At 37.8% G+C, this 12,305-nt stretch overlaps 1 protein-coding gene across 1 annotated transcript in view; it reads left to right on the forward strand.

The window, feature by feature from the left end:
- The first annotated feature begins 2,363 nt into the window (after positions 1 to 2,363).
- The window catches only part of LOC139118728 (putative N-acetylated-alpha-linked acidic dipeptidase), a 24,078-nt gene continuing 14,136 nt past the window's right edge, over positions 2,364 to 12,305 (forward strand). The window contains exons 1-5 of the mRNA XM_070682143.1: positions 2,364 to 2,632; positions 3,099 to 3,199; positions 9,008 to 9,170; positions 10,637 to 10,771; positions 11,878 to 12,003. Of these exons, the coding sequence (XP_070538244.1) occupies positions 2,495 to 2,632; positions 3,099 to 3,199; positions 9,008 to 9,170; positions 10,637 to 10,771; positions 11,878 to 12,003 (663 nt within the window). The 5' untranslated portion in view covers positions 2,364 to 2,494. The remainder of the gene's footprint in view (positions 2,633 to 3,098; positions 3,200 to 9,007; positions 9,171 to 10,636; positions 10,772 to 11,877; positions 12,004 to 12,305) is intronic.

The raw sequence follows: 12,305 nt of genomic DNA on the forward strand, positions 1-12,305 counted from the left end.
TCTATCATCCAACGGGCGTTAGCCCAATTACAGGATGAGGTACGCATAACCCATTAACCCCCAGTGGAGCACCGATGAGTAAAGTGCCTTGCTCAGGGGCTCAACACCTGCTAGAGTCTTGAACTCACTGTCCTCCGACAGTGAGTGCGTTACCCTAACCACTGGTCCACGGTGCCTGCCTGCCAACAGTTCACGCCCGTTCACTGCAGTATGAAATAACAGCCGTTGTAATGTGGGCTTATTTTTAACTGGAATTTCTAATATTTTGGAAGACACAAAGGAGACGCCAAAGGAAATTCAACTAGCTCCTTAAGCAGAAGAATCTGTAAGATCTGATATTTAAATTTTGAATGGTTGGTCATTTTAGCCATACTTTGTAGTTGTCCTTAGAGCGCATCGAAGTTCAAAGGAGTAGACTTGATAAGTTAAGGTACTGATGATGCGTCTCGTAGACAGATATCAGGACTTAACTTTTTACCATACTTTTCTTGTCCAGTGCTTGTTTGGGCTCATTTTGAAGCTCCTTGAGTAAATAAAATTATACCGTCTTGAATTTCTGACAATCGAAAATATAATTTTCCCCATAGAGTTAATACGGAGATGACGGCCATTTTGAGTTTATAGTGTCGGTGAATTTTGGGAAATGTGTTTCTCTAGTACTGAAACTCGCAAAGTGACCACTTATTTTTACTTTTGATTTTGAAAGAGAATTTCTTTCAGAAAAGTTTGAGCAAAATTTAAGATTTACAGTTTCGAGTCGCATTAGATTCTACATGGCAGAAATTACTGAACCGTTTTTTTTCCTTTCCGCATGACATGATCACGTGAGTACATGGCAAAAAAAAATACGTATTGTGACACTTTGTATAGCTTATGTTTCAAAGTCGTTTATAAAGGTCTTTGTCGGCAAAGATGGCGTAGGACTGTTACAGTTCTGCCACACTGGTCTGATTAAAGAGCTGTATAAGACATTCGTGTGTACAGGTACATTTCCTGCGTACAGGTACTGTGTACACAGCTGTGATAGAGTATTCCTTGCTTGTATCATTTGCTGTCTGACATAACTATAGTACAGTACTGTCTGCAACACCTGTGACAGAATTTGATATTTCTGGCACGTTTTTCATATATGCATCATACCGTACCTGGAATATCAAAACATCTTAGATCTTTCAATATTCCAGACGCTGTAACCGTCTCTGAAATTCCAAACCGAATGTAGCTCTGTATGATTATGTGTATGCCTCAATGACAAAGCAATAGCTACAGCAAGAAATTACGACACCATATACACTGCCATGTCTGAGTAGCTGTTACCGCTTCAACTGATCCACTGATCCATGGCCAAGGATCAACTGCCATATATATACGCTTCAACTGATCCACTGATCCATGGCCAAGGATCAACAGCCATATATATATATATATATATATATATATATATATATATATATATATATATATATATATATATATATATATATATATATATATATATGTTCGACTCTGGTTTTTCAGGTTATATTATATACATTATATATATACATATATATATATATATATATATATATATATATATATATATATAATGTATAAGGTACTCTTTTCTATGTATGAATATGTCAAATTCTGTGTGAGAACATCAAAGGGAATTACCGACTTTTTCAATTGTAGCCTTGGTGTTCAACAAGACTCATTATTGTCACCTTTATTGTTCTATATGTGTCAAAGATATTGGGGAAATATTACAGAACATAGAGCATTTTTCAGGCGTTGACATTGGCCTTCTTAATCATCTATTTATTATTTGCTGGTGATTTAACCATTGTTCGTAGCTCTAAAGTTGGTTTACAGCGTTCACTAATTCAGCTGTACGAATATTGTAATAGATGGAAATTACCTGTTAATATTGACAAAACCAAATCATAGTATTTAGAAGGGGTGGAAGTCGGAAAAAAGTACGAAAAATGGTTTTATAATGGGTAACGAGTGGCAGTAACCTCCTTTCTGTCCGACTTATAGGGACAGCGTTCATGCGACGGTCAATAGGGACAAGATTCATGCAATGACCCATAAGGAGGACATTCGTGCACACTCCTACGCGTTGTCTAAGCTTTTGACAACTATTCTTGTGAATAGATTAACTTTTCTCGGCCAGATAGGAAAATGGAGTAAACTGAGAAATCGTATTGGTCTCACAGGGTCCTGTTTGATGGATAGGTCAGTTTTGATTACAGTCGCAATCTTTGCACATAAATTTCGAAACACACTGGTACAACTATTTTACAAATTAATGACATCTCAGATCACTTATCGTATGGACTCTGGACTCTACGAAAGGCTAGTTAACCATCAAGTATTCGCTTATCCCGATTGGTTTGGCCTCTGGCCATCAATCTGTCACTTTTTCTTTAGGCCCACTGCAACGCTGTTAACTTTATTGAGTCGCTAAGACTTTTCGAGCGCGTGTGCGAATGCACTTGTTCATGCACAAATGGAGACGAGCAAAGACATAAACCGAGCAAGGAAAGTTGTGGCGAACTGGAGACTGATCCTGGCTACGTTAGTTGTAGTCGCACTGGTTTTGTTCGCAATTGGAATCATCATCGGCTACTTCATTGGTCTTGCGAAGGTAGGGCATTCGTCAAGCGTTCTGATCTGGAAGGTTTGGTGCGAATTGGCTTTGTCACACTGTACTCCTACCTCCGGGATCAACACTATTGCGTCAATCTTTGAAACTTATGTCCGAATATGCAACATCAGCCGCTTTCATTAAATGTCCGTGTAAATTACCAATTTGGCAGACTAAAAAAACAAGTACTTTGGTGTTTTACCTGAACGCAAGTTGAAAACAGAGTTCAATAACACAGCTAATACCCACCACAAGGTACAAACCGGTACGCGATAACGCTGTCATGATTTCCATGATTTACAACGGCTATCAACAGAACTTTCCTTGACAAAATATTTGCTTTTACCTCTATAAAGCACTTACTTGTACTTTGCCGAACTTTTACCGCGTTGTTTTATGGTCTCTTATCACCTTCGAGTTTCTGGATAGCTAATTTTACTTCGGTATTTATGACATCTTTTTACAGGAAGATGATGTTATCAAAGCAACGCTCAGAGAAGCCGATGAATCGATCAGCAACAAGTTGATGCAAGCAGTCAAGGCGGAAAATATCCGAGCTAATCTCGAGTGAGTAACCAGATGTGAACTGAATGAGCCCACGTGGTTTACAACAGGTTCATTAATAGTAGTACGCTTCACAGATCGATCAGATATCTGATATATCATTATATATAGCAGATTTCATCAACTTTCGAACAGTACTCTCGAAGTTAAATCACTAATTACAAAACTTTATTTAATATACAAATGAGCTGTTTATTAACTTGACACAGCTCAATACTTCACGGGACAATTACATATCTACAGATCAACACCTATAGCACATTTCATCAAATTTAATGCTGTAATTTCGGAGTAATATCACTTTACAAAGGTCATTTATTATGCAAATGAACCATTACTTAAATTGAAACTGCTCAGTGCTTAACGCGACAATTAGATATTTATCAGGTCAATATGTAGGTTTCACCGTATTTGGTGTCCTAATGTCAGAGTTACATCACTAATAACAAAGTTCATTGACTATGCAAATGAACCTTTAATTAACTTCACAGGACTAAATGCTTCACAACACAGTCAGAAATCTGTCTGATCAGTATCTGGAGCAAATTTCATCGAATTTGGTGTAGTTATTTCGAAGTTATATGACTAATTACAAATTTTCATTGAATATGCAAATGAGCTATTTATTGACTTGACACTGCTCAGTGCTTCGCGCGGCAATTAGACATTTATCAGATCAATATCTGTAGCAGGTTTGACCAAATTTCGTGGCACAATTTGAGAGTTATATCACTTTTTACAAAGTTCATTGAATATGCAAATGAACCCTCAATTAACTTCACACTACTAACTGCTTCTCAACACAGTCTGATATGTGTCGGATCAGTATCTGCAGCAGGTTTCATCAAAGTTTGTGCAGTTAGTGTGGAGTTATATGACTAATTACAAAATTTCGTTAAATGTGCAAATGAGATATTTAATAACTTGACACTGTCCAATTAGATATCTATCAGATCATAAAGTTTGGTTACGAATTTCGGAGTTATATAACTAATTACAAAAGTTCATGAAATATGCAAATGAGCAGATCATTGACACGACACACAGAGCATTATCATAATGTTTTGAGGTTGTCATCTGTGAAAAATTTATGAAATTTTGTGCAGTATTTCTTGATATATGTCGACACTGTCATTACTGTCTCCATAGGAAAACATTGTATGAAAAAAAATATTTCATATCTTCATTAATATGCTAGCCACACTAACCAAAATCTAATCAGTGCTTGCCAATAGCATATGGTACCTGTCTACCAAATCTGATGTGAATTCGTTCTGGCGTTTTTGAGATATCGTGTAAACAGACAGACAGACAAACAGACTCACAGACACGCACAAACACACACAGACACACACACGGACAGACAGACAGACATCGCTATGATATTAGCTAATATAGGTTGCAACAGACGATGACAAGCTAACCAGAAATATACTGCCAATAGTTTGTACCAATAAATGCAGCCCTTATGGCACTATTTACGACAGTCCCCTGTTCTCATTGGAGACATTTTAGATCTTGCACCCTTTCACCTTTCATCTGGATTGATATGTTTACAGATTTAACAAATTTACAAGCTGACAAGCGCTTAAGTTTACTTTGTATTGATGCGCTTAAGTTTACTTTGTATTGATAAGCTTCAAAGCAATAACACTTGGGTTTCTTCGTCGTCATAGCAACCAGAAGCCCACGATTAGAGTTACAATATTTGTTGAATATTCATCACAAAATATTATTTAACAAGTTATCAATTTTAGTTACAAATATTGCTATATTTTCTTCATACTGAATCCATGAGGCGAAGCCCGTTAACTGGATATTTCAATATCGAAAACGATAAATGAAGTTCATCTCAATTTGCTGTAAATTTAAACAAAAGAAACCGATGTTTTAAAAGGTATGATAGCTGTCACTTTTATCGTATGTATTCATTGAGTTCAGTTTTTATATCTGCAACAAAGACAGTGTACTGTTTTACCTGTATACCTTACGAAAATCAACTTGTTTTGCGAGGCTGCTAGGCTACGTGTAGTATAAAAAGTTAAAAACTTTATTCTCAACGACTTAATTTTGATGAATTTCATAGCATGAGAAACAGACAGACAGACAGCCAGAGAGACTTAGAGATAGAAACAGAGAGAAGGAGAAGAGATAGACAGAGACAGAGAGAGGACCTACTTTTAAAAGTTTGCTCGCGATCTAAATGCATTATTATGTTGCTGTATGTCCGGATGAAAATCCTTGGAAATATTGAAACCTCCAAACTGATTAGTTTACCGCTCCAGAATCTATATTTTTATATTTTAGCATGAACAGACGGAAATTAAATGAGTGCATGCGATAGAATAATATTTGCAAAACTAATGAAATGCCTTGTCAGCTTTACTTAACAAGAGTACGCACTGAGCTCCAATTTAGCATTCCCCTCTCTCGCCGCCTACGAATACCTGGGTCTCTCGGTGAAAATTAAAGTTTATGAATATGTCTGACAGTGTGCCATGGACCCTGACACGGTGTGACATAAAACTTTCTTCAGAATGTGATTTATGTCACTCCTTAATCCTTTCAAGGCCATTCAAAACATATTTTTCTTGCAAAAAGGTCTAGACATATTTCTTTTTATCGAAGAATTGGCGTGGCTGGATTTCTCTGAAAATCGGTCAAATGTATCTTTACAATTTTTGCCGCTGTCTTATACTTCTGTTTTACTGGATTCACTATCGACATCCACTTTTGCCTTACATTTTGGCTTTCAATTTCGGTATCCTAGCAACGGGAATTCTTAGAGAGTGTCATAAGCATGTGTACATAGTGGGTTCGTGTCGCCGACACTTGCTCTATTGCCAGCTTACCACTTGTCACAGCCAAGTAATCGTAACTTTTGATTCAAATATTTCCATCATTATTTTGCTCCTGAAAACATGTACATTTCCTGCTCCGTTTTTGAAAAGTATTTCGAAATGCAGTCTTGCAAACACGACACATTGTTTTAAATTTGCAATCATGAGAGACTCTACAGTCTCTGACGCAGTGCAATTTTTGACAAACGAATGTCACCCCTGGCTAACTCCCCGTATGTTCCTATTCAAATCAATGCACTGATTTGCACTCACATCGGAGACATGTAATGAAGGGTATCGTCTCCTCTCACTACTGTGACAAAATTTAGAAATAATTATGGGCATTATGCACATACAGATAGTGTTAACAAGCTGAACGCTACGCTTTTGAAAATTATCTTTTGGGCACGACAAGTCATTTAAAATTTGAAAGGCAAGAACTTGATGACGTCGACGCCCTTCTACATATTTTGTTTGCGTGAAATATGTGGTTCCTGTATTATCCATATCAAAAGGGTCTGTCGCTCAAATACAAGGGATGTAGTGCGCTTATCATCGACTTTGCGGTAATACTTCACATGTGCCAAACTACAGTCGCTCTGGTAAAGATTTGGATTTTTCCGTCGGTCATAATTGCGTAGCCATATTGAAGTATGGGAGCTACCGTATGTTGTGAGTTCTCTGTCGACCTACTTTGTAGATGAGAGAGAGAGAGAGAGAGAGAGAGAGAGAGAGAGAGAGAGAGAGTAGCCAAGTGGTTTTCCACTCTCTCCTCATCCCACAAGGAAATTATTGGCTGACCGGATCTGCTCGTCAGTCGCCCACTAAGGAATCACTTTTCAACACGGCAGTTGTTTAAAGTCGATGCAATAGATACCGACCTTCCTTATCAGCATGCATATTACCTGCATGCAAAGTAAGTGTACAAATGTTATACTTTAATTTAGTTGGGCGGCCATTCAAAAACATAAAGCGGCGCTGATACTGAAAAGTACACCATAAAGCTTGTTATTCATGATAAGATGGCAGATACATATATTATAGTGATATACGGTCTGCAGTTTGCTTTTTTATTGGCTCCATCTCTCACCGATATCTAGTGATAAGTATCTTATTAATAACCGAAACGCGGTTACACAATTTAATCTTTAAAAAATAGATAATTGAACTGTACCATCCCGTGCTGGTTGTATGACCGGTCAGAAAGACTATGAAGATATAAAAAAAATCAGGTCAACAGATCGTCTCCTCTCACTACTGTGACAATCCAATCAATAGAGTGTGGAGTTTGCAGCTTACGTGCTCCACTTAGTAAGAGGCAAGTGTTATATATTTTTGCCTGAACACATGGGTTTTATGTCCGAGAGCTGGTGACAATTTGCCCGACGCCAGGAGGGCAAATTGTCTCCTGCTGCGAGGTCATATAAACCATGTACTCAGGCAATAATATTTTTATTACATGCCTCGTCACAGTTAACAATATATGACATTTAGTTACATGCAGGGCATTCTCAAACAATTTTACCGTTATCGACCAGCATCAAACACATTTTAACGAAAGTCAAAGTAGCAGCGCATGGACATTTTCCATCTAGCGTTAAGCGTCTACTTTGACGTCGAAAATGTCTAAGGGTTTCACCGGACCGGGTAACTATGGAAACCGGTCCGTACTTCGTTCACAAGGCCCGCCAACTCCCCGGATGTTCCTATTCAAATCAATGCACTGATTTGCACTCACATCAAGGCATGTTGTCAAGGGTATAATTAAAATTTTTATCAACACGCACTCACGCAAAACCGTTAATGAAATGGCGTTTTTCATAATGATCGTTAATGTGATAAAAAATTAGGTGCAATGGGAGGTCTTGTAGGAATGACAACATCCGCAGTATGGGGCGACCGGGACCAAAAATCATATTTGCTCTGAGTGAAAGGTCACAGCTACTCCCCGTTGAACATAAATGGGTTATCAGACGTAGACCCATTTCGGAGAAAATAGTGTATTAATCATATCAAGAAAGTAATAAAATGAAAAATGTGATGCGGTTTTTAACATAAGATAACGCCTGCAATCTTGTTTGACACCCGTGCGGGACAGATACGTCTGATCTAGATTCCCACCTCAACTGTTTCGAGTTGAACTATGGAGAGTAGTCGGATGGAGGCTTGTTTCTCAAGTCACAGCTTGACTTTATTGCAGAAAGAAAAGTTCGCCAATCTTCAAAGGGTGAAAACCCAAACGAGAAAGTCAAAGTCTATATGCAGGGCTAAAATTATAAACTTAACTCTCGTCTCTTCGTTTTATTGAGTAATGCTGTAAATGTTTCGCGTTGGGCATTTGATGATGCAAGACCATGTCAACATTGTATCAGTAATACAAAGCGTAATGAAGTGTACAGACAGGGCGTAACCAGAATAAAAGGACTCGGAGGTTATCCGATGATGGGCGGTCAGGCCTTAGCCCTGAAGTACCATGAGACGCTTGGCATGTGTGTCGGATCCGATGTTAGCAAGTGATACAATACACTCGTTTTATACCCAGTTTTTACAACAGGTGTATAAATCATGAACCGTTCACCTCAATCGGCTCTACTAAGACTGGCGATGCTGTCACGACCCCTTCTATATCATGAATTTGAACGGGCCTTGATGAATAATTCGGCCACACTGGATTGTCAGAGATACGGACATTCCTGTACAAACATGTATCCAATGTACTTGCCCATGGGCTTCTCTTTTTGTGTCACAGATGCATCAATACAATCAACACAGCGGATATCCATCTCAAATCCGAAACCCAATAAAAAGTTGTCTACACAACAAAATTAATCTTAGTTGTCTTGATTAAAAATCAATCATTAAAAGATCTACGCAAAATGCAGACGACACAGTCGGTCGTTAAGCATAATTTATGATGGAATTATTGCGGTCAATATAATCCTGACGACGCTTTTTTTTTCAAAATTCTCAGGTATCTGACTGAGGAACCGCATTTGGCGGGTACTCCTGCCGATAAGAGGCAAGCAGATTACATAGTGAAGCTGTGGTTAGAACAAGGACTGGACCACGCCGAGGCTGTGCCATATAACGTTCTTCTTTCTTACCCTTCCTCGGAAGAAGGGAAGGGAAACAAAGTAAGATCCCAACTTCAGATGACATCGCAGCCAGGAAAAACACGTATCGTCAATCAACGTTTATGTTGAAGACAAATACTTTTGTATGAACAAATGTTCAAAGTTTCCGAGTCGTCAAAATAGAAAGTCATAAGGCTGGTAATTTACTATGCCCATCATCAGGTTCAACTTAAGAGAGACACGACTCAGCAAGTTTGTGCTTCACAAATAATTTTACCAATTATGCCGATAATTTTACACGGCAGATGGTGTTACCTTAACATACCCAGTCATTTATAATCGTGCCCGTAAGATTTATAGCAGAAATTGCCATGAAAGTTGAATTCCCATTTTTATGACTTTTACTAAGGTCAATACAGATAAGGGCCTTAACCTCATCTAAACTGCTGGCACGAAGCGGGACAACCATTTCATACTTCGATCGACGAAAGAAAACTTTGCAGGACAAAATGAATGAGGAGGAGGGGGGGACATTATTGTTATCATTTTGTAGTTTTGGCAATAAAAGTGAATTTATAGATGTGGAAAACATCTGGAGACACAATAGTACAATACTAGACAATTGGATACATATCAGGAATAATATTGGGGATGACGTCACAAAATTAACTGTGTATTGACAAAACTGTGATATAGTAAACAATATCACATTCGAAAGACTTTCTTCTCATCCCGGCTTCTTGTATCAGAAATTTGAATGTGCCGGAAGACTCCCGGGAGCGTTTATTTCTTTCTCTTTTTTTTTGCTATTTGGAGCGCTGCCCAACTTTTCATTTTAAAATTTCCTAGTCTCTTGTTTGTCAGGAAAAACGGCCGACTATTGAAATTTAGGTCACAATAATGGGATCCTAAGTCAGGAAACTTTTATGTGTGTTTCATACCGTGATGCTGAATCTACCCAAAATCAAATGTGACGTCATTACAAGTTAACTTGAATCATTAAGATAAGATAAGTTACTGCCAATGGGAGAAATGTATCGGATTGAAATGAACTAGGCAGGAAAAATTAACCCGCAAACTTTCAGGCAATAAGGAATAATATTCGGCCATTGAAAACCTTTGGAAAAGTACGAATGGCTATTAATTTTCCACATTGTAAATTTAGGAGAAGAACATCATGAAAGGAACTTTACTAAACACATAAGTGTCTATAATATTGGGTGGAATTATCGCATAAACATATAATATCTAATAGTGTTTATGGGGGTAGCATTAGGTTGAATCAAAGTGTCAACAATTTCTTGAACAACATGACCTGAATTCCTTTAAGTAATTTACAATTTGATAAACATCTTAGTTTATTATAGCCTCTGTGGTTGGCAAATGCTGTTTATCGGCTTCAAATAACAGTTCCATCCAGACTTTCGTCAAGTGCGGGCGCTCTTCCATGCTAGCTTTTCACTGCATGCATCGTTGTGAAACTTCGTTTTGATCGGTTCCGATAATCTACAATTTTCTTGCCCTAGGTTGAGATCTTGAACAAGAAAACGGGCGCCAATGTCTTCACGTCAAAACCCCGAGAGGAAATTCTTGATGAGTCCCAGGACCACCCGGATGTTCTACCGCCATACAGTGCCTATTCAGCGGCTGGAGAAGTCGAAGTGAGTCAGCCCAGAAACGTAGAGAAAAACATTTCTTTTCAATTTCGCGCACATCAATTCAATAAGAGAAAAACATTTGTTTTCAGTGGAGGTGGAGGATTTTGCGAAAAAATTCGACAAGTTTAGAAAAAAATTATTTGATCCTGTAATGGTTTCTCGTTATAAGCTCTCCCATTCGCAACTGAATCATACAACGCTATCTTTACATAATACAAGTGTTTTGAAATAATTCTCTGAGACATAAGCTGATTATTGTCAACTTTTAAAGGACTTATAGCATGCCTCGATGTGCGTGCCAATCAGTGCATTGATTTGAATAGGAATATCCGGGGAGTTAGTGGGCCGTGTGAACGATGTACTGACTGGTTTCCATAGTTACCCGGTCGGGCGGAGCTCTTCGACGTCTTCGACGTCAATGCAGGCGCTAAATGCCAGATGATAATTATCCATGCGCGCACTGCTATTTTGAGTTTCGTTAAAATCTGTTTGTTGCTGGTCGATAATGATGAAATTGTTTGAAAATGCCTTGCGTGTCACTTAATGTCATATAGCGTTAACTATAAAAAGGCATGTAATAAAAATATTATTGCCTTAGTACATTGGTTTATGTGCCCTAACAGCAGGAGATAATTTACCCTTCTGCCGTCGGGCTAATTGTCACCTGCTCTTAGGCACATAAACCCATGTATTTGGGCAATAATATATAATATGCCACTGTGAATATATATGTAAATTTACAAACTAGAGCTGAACAGAACTGAATAATTCTGAAACACAACGTAAAATAAGAAAAAAAGGTATTATTTATCTATTTATTATTTATTTATTTATTTATTTATTTATTTATCTGTCTATCTATCTTCTATTTATTTATTTATTTGTCTGTCTATCTGTCTATTCATTCATTCATTCATTCCTTTCATTCATCTATCTACTTATTTATATATTGATTTATTTGTTGACTTCAAATCTGACTTTGCGACTCCAATTTGCTGCACTGAGACTGAGTGCCCTACAATTATTTATCTTCAATTGAGATAGAAACGTACGTTGTCTTTACGTCCGTACTATCGGATGCCCTCAATTTTGAATATCCTCTTTTACAGGGCAAAATCGTTTACGCCAATTATGCCAGAGTAGAAGATTTCTTTTACCTGCAGCGAGATTTGGGCATTGATCTGAACGGTACGATCATCATCGCAAGATATGGAAAGATATTTCGCGGAGATAAGGTATTACATTCGATAATTAAACGACTCTCATACACGCTAGATTGTTATATGTCGCACTACGTACAGAATAGTACATGAATTTGTGTATTCGATGGAGTGATTCATTAAAAAGTACAAATTCTTTTGTGGTGTCTGTTGTTGGCAAGTGACAAAGTATATAAACATGCACAAATGTATGTATGTATGTATGTATGTATGTATGTATGTATGTATGTATGTATGTATGTATGTATGTATGTATGTATGTACGTACGTACGTACCTACGTACCTACGTACCTACGTACGTGTGTGTGTGTGTGTG

Source organism: Ptychodera flava, chromosome 19 (genome assembly GCF_041260155.1).
Source record: "Ptychodera flava strain L36383 chromosome 19, AS_Pfla_20210202, whole genome shotgun sequence".
Classification (NCBI taxonomy): domain Eukaryota; kingdom Metazoa; phylum Hemichordata; class Enteropneusta; family Ptychoderidae; genus Ptychodera; species Ptychodera flava.